At 39.5% G+C, this 12976-nt stretch overlaps 1 protein-coding gene across 1 annotated transcript in view; it reads left to right on the top strand.

The window, feature by feature from the left end:
- HPGD (15-hydroxyprostaglandin dehydrogenase) overlaps positions 1-10372 on the top strand; it is a 149005-nt gene extending 138633 nt beyond the window's left edge. Inside the window, exon 7 of the mRNA XM_082243422.1 lies at positions 10185-10372. Within this exon, the coding sequence (XP_082099548.1) occupies positions 10185-10317 (133 nt within the window). The 3' untranslated portion in view covers positions 10318-10372. The remainder of the gene's footprint in view (positions 1-10184) is intronic.
- The last annotated feature ends 2604 nt before the right edge of the window (positions 10373-12976 follow it).

Genomic DNA, 12976 nt, shown 5'->3' with positions numbered 1-12976 from the left:
GTGTATGTATCTCGCACGTACACAACCACACTAGGCCCCAATTACTATTGTTTGTACCCCTAAAAGGCTAGATGAGGAGTAGGGGGGGTATGGAACAGGCAGCACCCTCAAACCTTCAGAAGTATGAGATGAACCCCAACAACTTGGAAAGGTGGATCTCTCTCACACGTACCGACAATTCAATTGATCCTCAAAGGTTTTTATTGAATAGCGGAATAGGAAATATGATCAAAAAAAGTGTATGTATCTCGCACGTACACAACCACACTAGGCCCCAATTACTATTGTTTGTACCCCTAAAAGGCTAGATGAGGAGTAGGGGGGGTATGGAACAGGCAGCACCCTCAAACCTTCAGAAGTATGAGATGAACCCCAACAACTTGGAAAGGTGGATCTCTCTCACACGTACCGACACAGACTATCCCGCAATTCAATTGATCCTCAAAGGTTTTTATTGAATAGCGGAATAGGAAATATGATCAAAAAAAGTGTATGTATCTCGCACGTACACAACCACACTAGGCCCCAATTACTATTGTTTGTACCCCTAAAAGGCTAGATGAGGAGTAGGGGGGGTATGGAACAGGCAGCACCCTCAAACCTTCAGAAGTATGAGATGAACCCCAACAACTTGGAAAGGTGGATCTCTCTCACACGTACCAACACAGACTATCCCCCAATTTAACTGATCCCCAAAGGTTTTTGATTAAATAGCGGAATAGAAAATATGATCCCAAAAAAGTGTATGTATATCACACGTACACAACCACACTAGGCCCCAATTACTATTGTTTGTACCCCTAAAAGGCTAGGAGTAGGGGGAGTATGGAACAGGCAGCACCCTCAAACCTTCAGAAGTATGAGATGAACCCCAACAACTTGGAAAGGTGGATCTCTCTCACACGTACCAACACAGACTATCCCGCAATTCAATTGATCCTCAAAGGTTTTTATTGAATAGCGGAATAGAAAATATGATCCCAAAAAAGTGTATGTATATCACACGTACACAACCACACTAGGCCCCAATTACTATTGTTTGTACCCCTAAAAGGCTAGGAGTAGGGGGAGTATGGAACAGGCAGCACCCTCAAACCTTCAGAAGTATGAGATGAACCCCAACAACTTGGAAAGGTGGATCTCTCTCACACGTACCAACACAGACTATCCCCCAATTTAACTGATCCCCAAAGGTTTTTGATTAAATAGCGGAATAGAAAATATGATCCCAAAAAAGTGTATGTATATCACACGTACACAACCACACTAGGCCCCAATTACTATTGTTTGTACCCCTAAAAGGCTAGGAGTAGGGGGAGTATGGAACAGGCAGCACCCTCAAACCTTCAGAAGTATGAGATGAACCCCAACAACTTGGAAAGGTGGATCTCTCTCACACGTACCAACACAGACTATCCCCCAATTTAACTGATCCCCAAAGGTTTTTGATTAAATAGCGGAATAGAAAATATGATCCCAAAAAAGTGTATGTATATCACACGTACACAACCACACTAGGCCCCAATTACTATTGTTTGTACCCCTAAAAGGCTAGGAGTAGGGGGAGTATGGAACAGGCAGCACCCTCAAACCTTCAGAAGTATGAGATGAACCCCAACAACTTGGAAAGGTGGATCTCTCTCACACGTACCGACACAGACTATCCCCCAATTTAACTGATCCCCAAAGGTTTTTGATTAAATAGCGGAATAGAAAATATGATCCCAAAAAAGTGTATGTATATCACACGTACACAACCACACTAGGCCCCAATTACTATTGTTTGTACCCCTAAAAGGCTAGGAGTAGGGGGAGTATGGAACAGGCAGCACCCTCAAACCTTCAGAAGTATGAGATGAACCTCAACAACTTGGAAAGGTGGATCTCTCTCACACGTACCAACACAGACTATCCCCCAATTTAACTGATCCCCAAAGGTTTTTGATTAAATAGCGGAATAGAAAATATGATCCCAAAAAAGTGTATGTATATCACACGTACACAACCACACTAGGCCCCAATTACTATTGTTTGTACCCCTAAAAGGCTAGGAGTAGGGGGAGTATGGAACAGGCAGCACCCTCAAACCTTCAGAAGTATGAGATGAACCCCAACAACTTGGAAAGGTGGATCTCTCTCACACGTACCAACACAGACTATCCCCCAATTTAACTGATCCCCAAAGGTTTTTGATTAAATAGCGGAATAGAAAATATGATCCCAAAAAAGTGTATGTATATCACACGTACACAACCACACTAGGCCCCAATTACTATTGTTTGTACCCCTAAAAGGCTAGGAGTAGGGGGAGTATGGAACAGGCAGCACCCTCAAACCTTCAGAAGTATGAGATGAACCCCAACAACTTGGAAAGGTGGATCTCTCTCACACGTACCAACACAGACTATCCCCCAATTTAACTGATCCCCAAAGGTTTTTGATTAAATAGCGGAATAGAAAATATGATCCCAAAAAAGTGTATGTATATCACACGTACACAACCACACTAGGCCCCAATTACTATTGTTTGTACCCCTAAAAGGCTAGGAGTAGGGGGAGTATGGAACAGGCAGCACCCTCAAACCTTCAGAAGTATGAGATGAACCCCAACAACTCTGAAAGGTGGATCTCTCTCACACGTACCAACACAGACTATCCCCCAATTTAACTGATCCCCAAAGGTTTTTGATTAAATAGCGGAATGGAAAATATGATCCCAAAAAAGTGTATGTATATCACACGTACACAACCACACTAGGCCCCAATTACTATTGTTTGTACCCCTAAAAGGCTAGGAGTAGGGGGAGTATGGAACAGGCAGCACCCTCAAACCTTCAGAAGTATGAGATGAACCCCAACAACTTGGAAAGGTGGATCTCTCTCACACGTACCAACACAGACTATCCCCCAATTTAACTGATCCCCAAAGGTTTTTGATTAAATAGCGGAATAGAAAATATGATCCCAAAAAAGTGTATGTATATCACACGTACACAACCACACTAGGCCCCAATTACTATTGTTTGTACCCCTAAAAGGCTAGATGAGGAGTAGGGGGAGTATGGAACAGGCAGCACCCTCAAACCTTCAGTATGAGATTGTGTTCACTGTACCCCACAAAGATTGAGTTCACTGCACCCCACAATGATTGTGTTCACTGCACCCCACAAAGATTGTGTTCACTGCACCTCACAAAGATTGTGTTCACTGTACCCCCCAAAGATTGTGTTCACTGCACCCCACAAAGATTCTGTTCACTGTACCCCACAAAGATTGTGTTCACTGCACCCCAAAAAGATTGTGTTCACTGCACCCCAAAAAGGATGTTGTTCACTGCACCCCAAAAAGGATGTTGTTCACTCCACCCCAAAAAGATTGTGTTCACTGCACCCCACAAAGATTGTGTTCACTGCACCCCAAAAAGATTGTGTTCACTGCACCCCAAAAATGATTTTGTTCACTGCACCCCAAAAAGGATTTTGTTCACTGCACCCCAAAAAGGATGTTGTTCACTGCACCCCAAAAAGATTGTGTTCACTGCACCCCAAAAAGATTGTGTTCACTGCACCCCACAAAGGATTTTGTTCACTGCACCCCAAAAAGATTGTGTTCACTGCACCCCAAAAAGGATGTTGTTCACTGCACCCCAAAAAGGATGTTGTTCACTGCACCCCAAAAAGGATTTTGTTCACTGCACCCCAAAAAGATTGTGTTCACTGCACCCCACAAAGGATTTTGTTCACTGCACCCCACAAAGATTGTGTTCACTGCACACCAAAAAGGATTGTGTTCACTGCACCCCAAAAAGATTTTGTTCACTGCACCCCAAAAAGATTGTGTTCACTGCAGCCCAAAAAGATTGTGTTCACTGCAGCCCAAAAAGATTGTGTTCACTGCAGCCCAAAAAGATTGTGTTCACTGCAGCCCAAAAAGATTGTGTTCACTGCAGCCCAAAAAGATTGTGTTCACTGCAGCTCACACACAGAAAAATGGATGTGGATCACTGACACCTGCCTATCTCCAATCCCACACCACACAGCAATATCGATTGTAGTTTGTAGAACACAGTTTCCCTAAAATTCAGCAGACTCTGTCCCTAACAGGATTGAGAAGAGATCGTAGATCAGGATTGAGTGCAGACCCCACCCCCCACACAGCAATATCGATTGTAGTTTGTAGAAGACACTGACCCTCTATAATTCAGCAGACTCTATCCCTAAAATGCCTACAACTCGCCCTGCCTAAACACTCCGACCTGTCCCTCAATTCTATCCGGACACAAATGGTTTTTTCCTGCCTATCTTTCCCTAATCAGCAGCCAGCACGTTGATGTGTGCTCTGTCCCTGAATCTAAGCAGCATAATGACGCCGCTGCGGCTGCCTCGAACTTATAAAGACTTGGTCACATGCTTCAGACGGCCAATCACAGCTACTGAGACATTTGCAGGCATGGCTGGGATGGCTTAAGGCACACCAGTTAAACGATTGTTGATTGGCTGTTGAAAGCCCGCCATGAAAAGAGCGCCAAAGCATGCAAAACCCGGAAATAAAACGACCGAACACGGATTTTTACCCGAACATACAGTAAAGTGTCCGTGTCCGTGTTCGGGTACAAAAAATCCAATTATTCGGTACGAACACGAATAATACAGTCCGTGTTCGCTCAACACTAACTATTAGGTAGTTATTTAGAAAAGATAACATTAGCAGTTTTGTGAGTTGGGGGACAGATTATTTAGATTCTCTTTTGGAAGAGTTGAATAAAGCATTGTAGATGCTTCTGAATAACAAGGTCTCAGGGAATGGTCTTCCAGCAAATGTATATAAGTTTTATAAAGAAACTTCCTTGATATTACTATTTGATGCTGTATTGCATCTTTTGAGCTCAGTCTACTACGAGCCCATATGTATGAGGTTGAAACATGTGGAAACCAGATAAGGAGTCATACTACCCGATATCTTTACTTAAATGTTAAATTGGTAGGGAAAATGTTGTCACATCACTTGTTTGAGGAGATACATAAAATGTATAAATCCCAACCAAACAGACTTTATACCAAACAATAAATATACAGCCCTTACAAATTCAGCACATTTTTAAATGTACAAATATCCTGATAATACAGGAGCTAAAGCAATATAGTCTTTAGATGTAACTAAAGCCTTTGATATCGTGGAATGGTCTTATTTGTAGGCTGTGTGAGGGGAAAAAAATGTCATTTCGGCCTTAAATGTATTAAATGAGTTAAAATTTGATACCAGAATCTTTATATATGAATGAAAATAAATAGCTGTCTGTGTCCTAATATCAAATTATTGGCTATTGGACCATTGGCAGTAAAGATCTGACATTCCATGGACACGAATGGCTTTAAACAAGGTCCTATAGAGAAAATGGCAATATGTACAGATCATATTCTTCTATTTTCAGGTGATTAAACTGCTCGTTAGAAAAAGTTATGACCAATTTTTGCCTTTGGCCACTTTTCAGGACTATTAATAGCTGGAGTAAATCTGTATTTCTACCCATTGATGTGGAGCTCTGTGACATCCATTATCTCTTTTCTTTCACTTTGCTTTCTATTGAAAAAAACAAAACAAAAGGTATTACACAAACCATATATAGTGGGGTGCATACAGAAACCCCTATGCAAAGTCTCAACCCTGATCAAAATAGGGTCCATCACTTCTTTTAAATATTTGTGTGATAATCTCACAATCTTAAAGTGGTTGTAAAACCCCAAGATTTTTCACCTTAATGCATTCTATGAAAATAGAATAGTACCTTCTGTGCTGCAGCTCCCCCCAGATCCCCCTTTTTCTTACTTGTGCCCCATCTGAGCCAGCGTTGTGCACAAGCACAATGGCTCCTGCTGCTGTCAATCAAATTCAGTGACACGGGAATGGAGTCTGGGGCCGTGTCCTGCTGTCTTTGGCAGTGGATAAAGAGGAGGGGCCTTGAGCACTCCTTGGGGACCCAGAAGAAGAGGATCAGGGCTGCTCTGTGAAAAACGATTGCACAATGCAGGTAAGTATACGCATGTTTTTTTTTTTTTTTTTTCAAACAAGGGTTTATAACCCCCTTAGATGTGTGTTATATGCAATAGTTCACAGTTGTGGATTGTAAAGTCCAAAATACCAAAAATATTTGTATATTTAGAGCTCTCCTAAAAATGAAAAAAAAAAAAAACATGGATAGAAACATTAGAATATTTAACTGATAAAGGAGGCAACCCCAATCAATGGACATGTACAGTATTTTGTAACTACGCAGGTGGCACATTTTACAAACTGTGTTAAGGGGATTCTCCCTCTATATCAGTTGATAGGTGTAAATGTGATAGTGTTAGATTTGCTAGATGCATTAAGCTGGATACATACATACACACACCAATGGGTTGAATGAAAAAAACCTGACAGATCCCCACATCAACACATGTGCTATTATCATCTAATAGGGAGGACAGGCCCTGTGTTCACCATAATGACAAGTCACTGGCTGCTGCAGCTATTTGTGGCCCTCTGAACAGTCAGTAATTACCTACAGTGATTGCTGTTGGATACACACGAAGTGCAGCCAGTAGTGTTCACCACAGGTAATCAATGGCTGTGCGACACCCGTGAATAGCTGTTGCTGTTGGAGACCTGGTATTATAAGGAACAGGGCTAACGGTCGAGACTGATGAGAGCCATAGCAGGAATCGGATTCCTGCCACTACAATTCACACCAGCCCTAATTGCCATTGTGAATGTAGCCTTAACATGTATTTTGGACATCTAGTTGTTCCAGAACATCAAACTAATCTGACATTGGGGTTAGGTATAACATTGTTTTGGCTAGAAACTGATTGCACAACGGTGGATTTTGGCACATCCGCCAACAGTGGGGGAATGTATATAGGCAGTCAGTCTGAATTGAAACTAGACCAGCTGACTTTTCCGATTACGGGAGCTTTAAATACATTTCAGAGGATGCGAGTGAAATGGCTTCAGGTTGGTACCAAATTAGTGAATATATGTAAGATTGTATAAGTTTAGAAATGTTGGAGTAAGTACAGGGAGGGATTGAATAAATTAGAATAAGTACAGGCATACCCCACTTTTAAGTACACAATGGGGCCAGAGCATGTGAGTAAAAAGAAAATTTACTTAAAATCAAGCAATACCTTTTTTTCACTTCTCAATGCATGTAAATATACTAGCTCTATGGGAAATCTTAGTCAGTTTGACATGGCACTGCTCCTGATTTTTAACATTTAACATTGGCATCTATGGAAAATCTTGGTCAGCTTGACATGACACTGTTCCCGAACCATAAGTAACAGGGACACCAAACTTGGGGAGCACGTTCAGGAGACGCAGGACTTGGACATGGAAAGATTACCTATGCAAGATGACCATCCCCAAATTCAGATGTTATTGTCCTGGGTCCCCTCTAAGTGCTCCCCAAGTTTGGTGTCCCTGTCACCTATGGTTTGAGAACAGTGTTATGTCAAGTTGACCAAGATTTCCCATAGACGCCAATGTGTCCATACCCGCAATGGTATGTAAAGCGGGATATGCCTGTAATAGTTTATGTAGTTTTAATTGTGTAATATTGTGTTTGGTTTGGTATTTTTGTGTCTATTTTTTTTTTTGTTGGTTAGTTTTGTTTTAAGATGTCTCTGGTATGTGTGTTTTGACCCCCCCCCCCAAAAAAAAAATGTAGTTAAAAAAAATAAAATATGTAAGGATTTTAGATTGTCACATGACCACAAAGCCTCCCTTAATCCAACTACCTCCTTGGTGGGTGGGAACTGCGGGGGAAGGGGGTGTTGATGTCAAAGCAGGATGCACATTCCTCCCATTATCAACTTCAGTTCTAGACTGAAAGTGCCTATACAAGAGTCATGCTACATCATTCGGTACTGCCACCTAGGAGATGCTATGCAGAAGAGCAAACAAGGATGCTGATTTTAGCAGCGGATAGCTAGTGTTGATGGCCGCCTACTGAAAATAAAAGTAGTAAGCAACCAACTGGCAGGATCAACAGAGAAATGTATATAGATAGAAAAAAAAATAAAAACAAAATAAAAAATACATGTAATACACTCTGTGCATATTCAATTTTAAAGTTACATGGAGATACATGTTAAAAGATTTAAAATTTAACTACTCCCATAAAGTAATAAAAAGTACAGTACATATATGCAGGGGAACATGGATGGGTATATGGGTATAGCTGTTAAACAAAAGAAAATGTGCAATCGCAATTTGCTAAGCATAGTACATCATGACCATTCACAATTTCAGTTTATAGAATCAGCTTTTTCTTGGTCCATATTGTATTCAGCTTTGTTTATACTTTACTTGGCAAGCTCTCTGCTGAAATAGCGAATATTGTTTTACATTATTTGGCACATAGAACACTTGTTTCCTCCCTTGGGCCTTCTTTAGATTTGATTTGTATGTTGCTGTAAGCTGGCAAGTCAGTTAAATTTTACCACCTGTATGGCTAGTTTAGTTTTACAAGCTGCATTAAAGTTGCTGTTTTCTTTTTCCAAAAGTATTATTTGCAACCATCTCTCACATACATTTTATAGGGTGACATGCAGGATTGGGGATTGGGATCACTATAGATTATCATTAACACAATATTGGGAGCATCGGAAATTAGATTTTTTCATTTTTACTGATGGTGGTTTGAATTGTACACATAATGAAGACTGTTATTTGCATCAAATATTATTTACATATAGCTATCATCCATGTTATATAGTCTGTATGTCAAGGGTACTTATAGACCTAAAATCATTGCTCCTCAACCAGGCCAGCGCTGACTATTTTGTTTAAGGGGTCTAGCAGGTAGGCAAAAGTCGTCATTCTTGTTGGAAAAGTCAGTCTGCTGTATTAAATTTTTCTGACTATTCACTATTGTTTCCTCTGACTCAAGGCCAGCGAGTCAACTAACTCATCTTTATATTATAAACATGCACACTCACGATGATTACATGTGTGTGTATGTGAACACAATCAATTGGTTGCTTACAGCAAACCTCCATTTAAACTGCGTGTGTGCTAGCTTAGGATAGAAGTGAAAGTTGTTTCCAATGGATCTACCACATAGTGATTTTTCCTTCAAAGAAGCAGATCTGTGGTTGGAATCTAGTATAGGTGACCTCTGTTATAGATCTAGGCTGCTATCTCTCCTGATAGGGACAAAGGAATTGCTCACAGGACAATGCATTCTTGGATGAGTACTAAAGAGCACCTGAGCAAGTTCGTCTAACTTGAAGGACTTAGAGAAACATTAGAGAAGCTATTTTGAGCATTTTTTTTTTCCTGCTCCTAGAAGCTAATAGTTTTCCCTATGTGTCCATGCACGCTATTTTATGCTATAAGCATTTTCAGCTTCAGAGTTTCAGAGCAAAATGTTTTTGACAATGTTTTCCTGGCAGAAAAAAATTCTAAACACTATTAAAATACTACCAACGGCTTTTTTTCAAGCATTTCTCTTTCTCTTCATGTACTGTAAAACCTCTAATAAAACACTAACACTCCTAAAAGTTACTAAAACACTAATATAAGCCGGCACAAAAATGCTATTATCCGAGTTTTTCATCCAGTGTTTTTTTTTTCTAGCGTGTTTTGAGCTTATAAAAAACCCTAGTGTGCAAGGAGTCTTAGTTAGAGCCCTCAAATACAGCCAACACATCTTGGGGCAAAAAAAATCCCTTTTTTTCAGGACTTGAGCAGTCGATATTAATAAAATCACGACAGAATGCACTAGGGGACCTGGGAAAGGCTTGAGGAAGACTAATGATGGCACTAAAGGCAGATGAGTAGTTGTATTTTCATTGTGGTTGTCAATACATTAATCATTTTTACCAGTTCATTCCATGTTAATATTGAAAGAACACCTCCATTCTATGCTGCTCCACAATCGGCTAGCAGTCAGTTATTCTAAACATTTGTCAGCTAAACCAGGCCAATACAATACATTTAGGAGAGAGTTCCCACTGGCAGATTTTGTCAACAATGAGAGTCTTTGGCAACAGGATGATCTAAACTTGTTTTAGGACACATCATAGGTAGAAGTAAGAGATCTATATGGTTGGAATAAATATTCTAGTATCTCGTCTCCCTATTTACATTGCTGATTTGTCTAAGTATACTAAGATGCATCTTTGTTTCTGTTGTTACAGCCCATCCCTCATTGCCAAAGGAATGGTGAGTCTCATTGAAGATGATGGAGCTAATGGAGCTGTTATGAAAATTACAACTTCTCGGGGAATTCATTTTGAGGAATTTGGAGCACATCAAAAGACAAAAGTGTGATACTGTGATTTTGCTCTTTTACTTTAACAATAGCACAAACCTAAATTGCTGTTGTGTGTGTATATATAGAAGCTTGTCTGTAATACATCATTCCATCTTCCAGCTTTACACCTTTAAACTATTCTTTTTCCTTGGTGGCTTATACTTAAAATTACATAAATAAGAAGGTGTCAATGTAGTTGTTTAAGACAGCATACAGCTTCCTTGCCTTTTCTCACGCTAAGTGAATCAAAATGGAAAAACATATTTAAAGCTTTATAGATGATTTGCCATTTTATTGCAGTTAGCTTGAGAAAAGACAGGTATCTGCATATTTGGTTGTCAGGTTTCTCAATTTGCAACCCTAATTTGAATGTACCCGACTCTGTCAGACATTTATTAGATTTATTTTTCAATTTTTATTTTTGCTTTTTAGTAGGAAAGGGTGTACAAATGAGACAAAATGGTAATGCATAGTAACATTGAAAGTCCTGTAGATCAAGGATATACAAAGCCATTAGGAATTGTTTATATGATTAATATCATCAGATGAAATGATAAATTGTTAAGAGAAAATGACAAGGAACCTGTGAAGATAAGGAGGGGTGAGAGTGTTCAAGGAGGGAGAGGAGAAGATAGGATAATCAAGGGCGAAAGGGAAGAGAGCTATTGGAGAGAGTAGTGGTAGGGAGGCCGTGGGCATGGTAGAGATCGGGAGAGGGGGGAAACAAAAAAATGGGGGGGTACTTGAGGTGGTATGTCAGTTGGTTGGGGAACAGAGTCAAGGACATGGCTAAAATAAATATTATTTATGTGTTAAAGCTTTATAAATTGGGCCTAATGGCTTACTACATTTTGCACAATGCTCTTTGCTTTATTGAATAAAATATTTGCCAGATTTAAACACATTATACATAATTTTATAAACTATAAGAAATTACAATGTATCTGTATATCAGCAATGAATAGCCTGCCAACCCCAGGAAGGCACAGCATACTGGAAGTTGCAGTTCCTCAACAACTGAGAACTGAAGATTTTTTGTGACTATTGTACAGTATAATATAACCAAAATCTGACTCCAGAAATCTCTGCTTTGAAATTTGTAAAAAAAAATCAGTAAAAGTAAAAATGTGTGAATTTTACTAAGTTGATTTGTACTGAATACAACAATGAAAATGTTTAAGGTGTGTTACAAGTTTTGGATAGAGTACGGAAAGTCAAACCCCTGTTAGCTGTTTTATTGATGTCTGCAACCTTTCTAGGGACATGTACCCTCAGAATTTATTCTGGAGACCATTGCCATAGGGGCAGAAAATTATAAGAAATCACACATTTTGTGATTATTTTCAGAACAGGAGTTAGGAGGTAATCTTCCAGTAAGGACACCTTTTTCAGTGAATGTGAAGATTCTCATTTATCTAGGTCATGGTATAACTAGCAGTAGTCATTTTTTCCACTGGATTAGTTTTTGTAATGTAAAAAATGTAGTTTCCGCATTTCTAAAAAATGTCTTCATCACTACAAAAAAATTAAATTGAATGTGACTATCTGCTAATGGCCTTTTTTTTTTTTTTACAACTGTTTGAAAGGGAAAAACACATAACCAAGGTCTTAACAATTCCTCACTCTATCCAAAACCTACAACATCAGCTTTAACTTTAGATATACTTTAAATTGTTAAAATGATTAAGAACTTGCACTGTCAAATGTAGCTATGAGCAATTTTGTTGCCATGATTATTTTATATATGTTTAAATGTGTGACTTATTGCCTTGGTGGAAAAATTGGTTTTTCACTGTCCTCATTCAGTCTGCAAGGGAAAGGTGTAATATACCTTATATTTTATGTTTAAACTGAGTAGGGTTGAGTCATTAAGAGACCAAATTAGTTCTACTGATAGCCACACCAATCTAACTGGAAAGTATTAGGGCATTTTAGGGGTTTATGTACAAGACAACAAATGCTAAAGCAATTGGAGCAATATTGATCTCTAGAAGAGTTTGGGGTCTCAAATGATTTAAATTTTAGACTGGCAGAAGGCTATTAGGACAATGTTGAGTTTAACAAATATCACACTGAGAAGCCTTAAAGGGGAATTCCTTTGGTGTTAGCTTTAGACCTTGAAGGTTTATCAAATATTCACACTGATCTCTCTAATGTAATCATAGGTAAAGATTAAATTTAGGTTGCGGTTGCTGATGGGGGTTACTTATCAGAAGTGGGTTATTATGGAAGATAAAGTTATAGCAGCAGACCCTCACCTATTAAAGCAACTAATTTCCACTTAGCTTTCCCCCCTCCCTCTAACACAATTACATAATTTCCATTTTAAAAGGTTTCTGACCTTTTTAGTGCTAGGCATGAAACCTGCTGTCTCCTGGGATGTCCATGTCACACATCTCAGCAAGCAGTGTTACTGAGAGGTATGCATGCCATGGGATTCTGTGCATGTGAAGATGTGTCTAGGGACCCAGCAGAGAGGCACTACAAGTATTAAGGTCTCACATACCGGTATTGTGTGCACACGTGTGGGAAAACCCTATGTGAGCAGATTTGCCACAGGTCTATGCAGGCTACAAAGATCTGGCACAGGCCTTTGGCACGACTGCTCATGCATGAGACATTCAAGAATGGCCATGTGCACATGGAGTAGCAGAAATAATAGGGACTGAATTTCCT

This window comes from Pelophylax lessonae (genome assembly GCF_965119305.1).
Source record: "Pelophylax lessonae genome assembly, chromosome: 1".
NCBI lineage: Eukaryota > Metazoa > Chordata > Amphibia > Anura > Ranidae > Pelophylax > Pelophylax lessonae.
The sequence above is the reverse complement of the archived record's forward strand: the minus strand, read 5'-3'. Positions and strand labels throughout refer to the sequence as shown.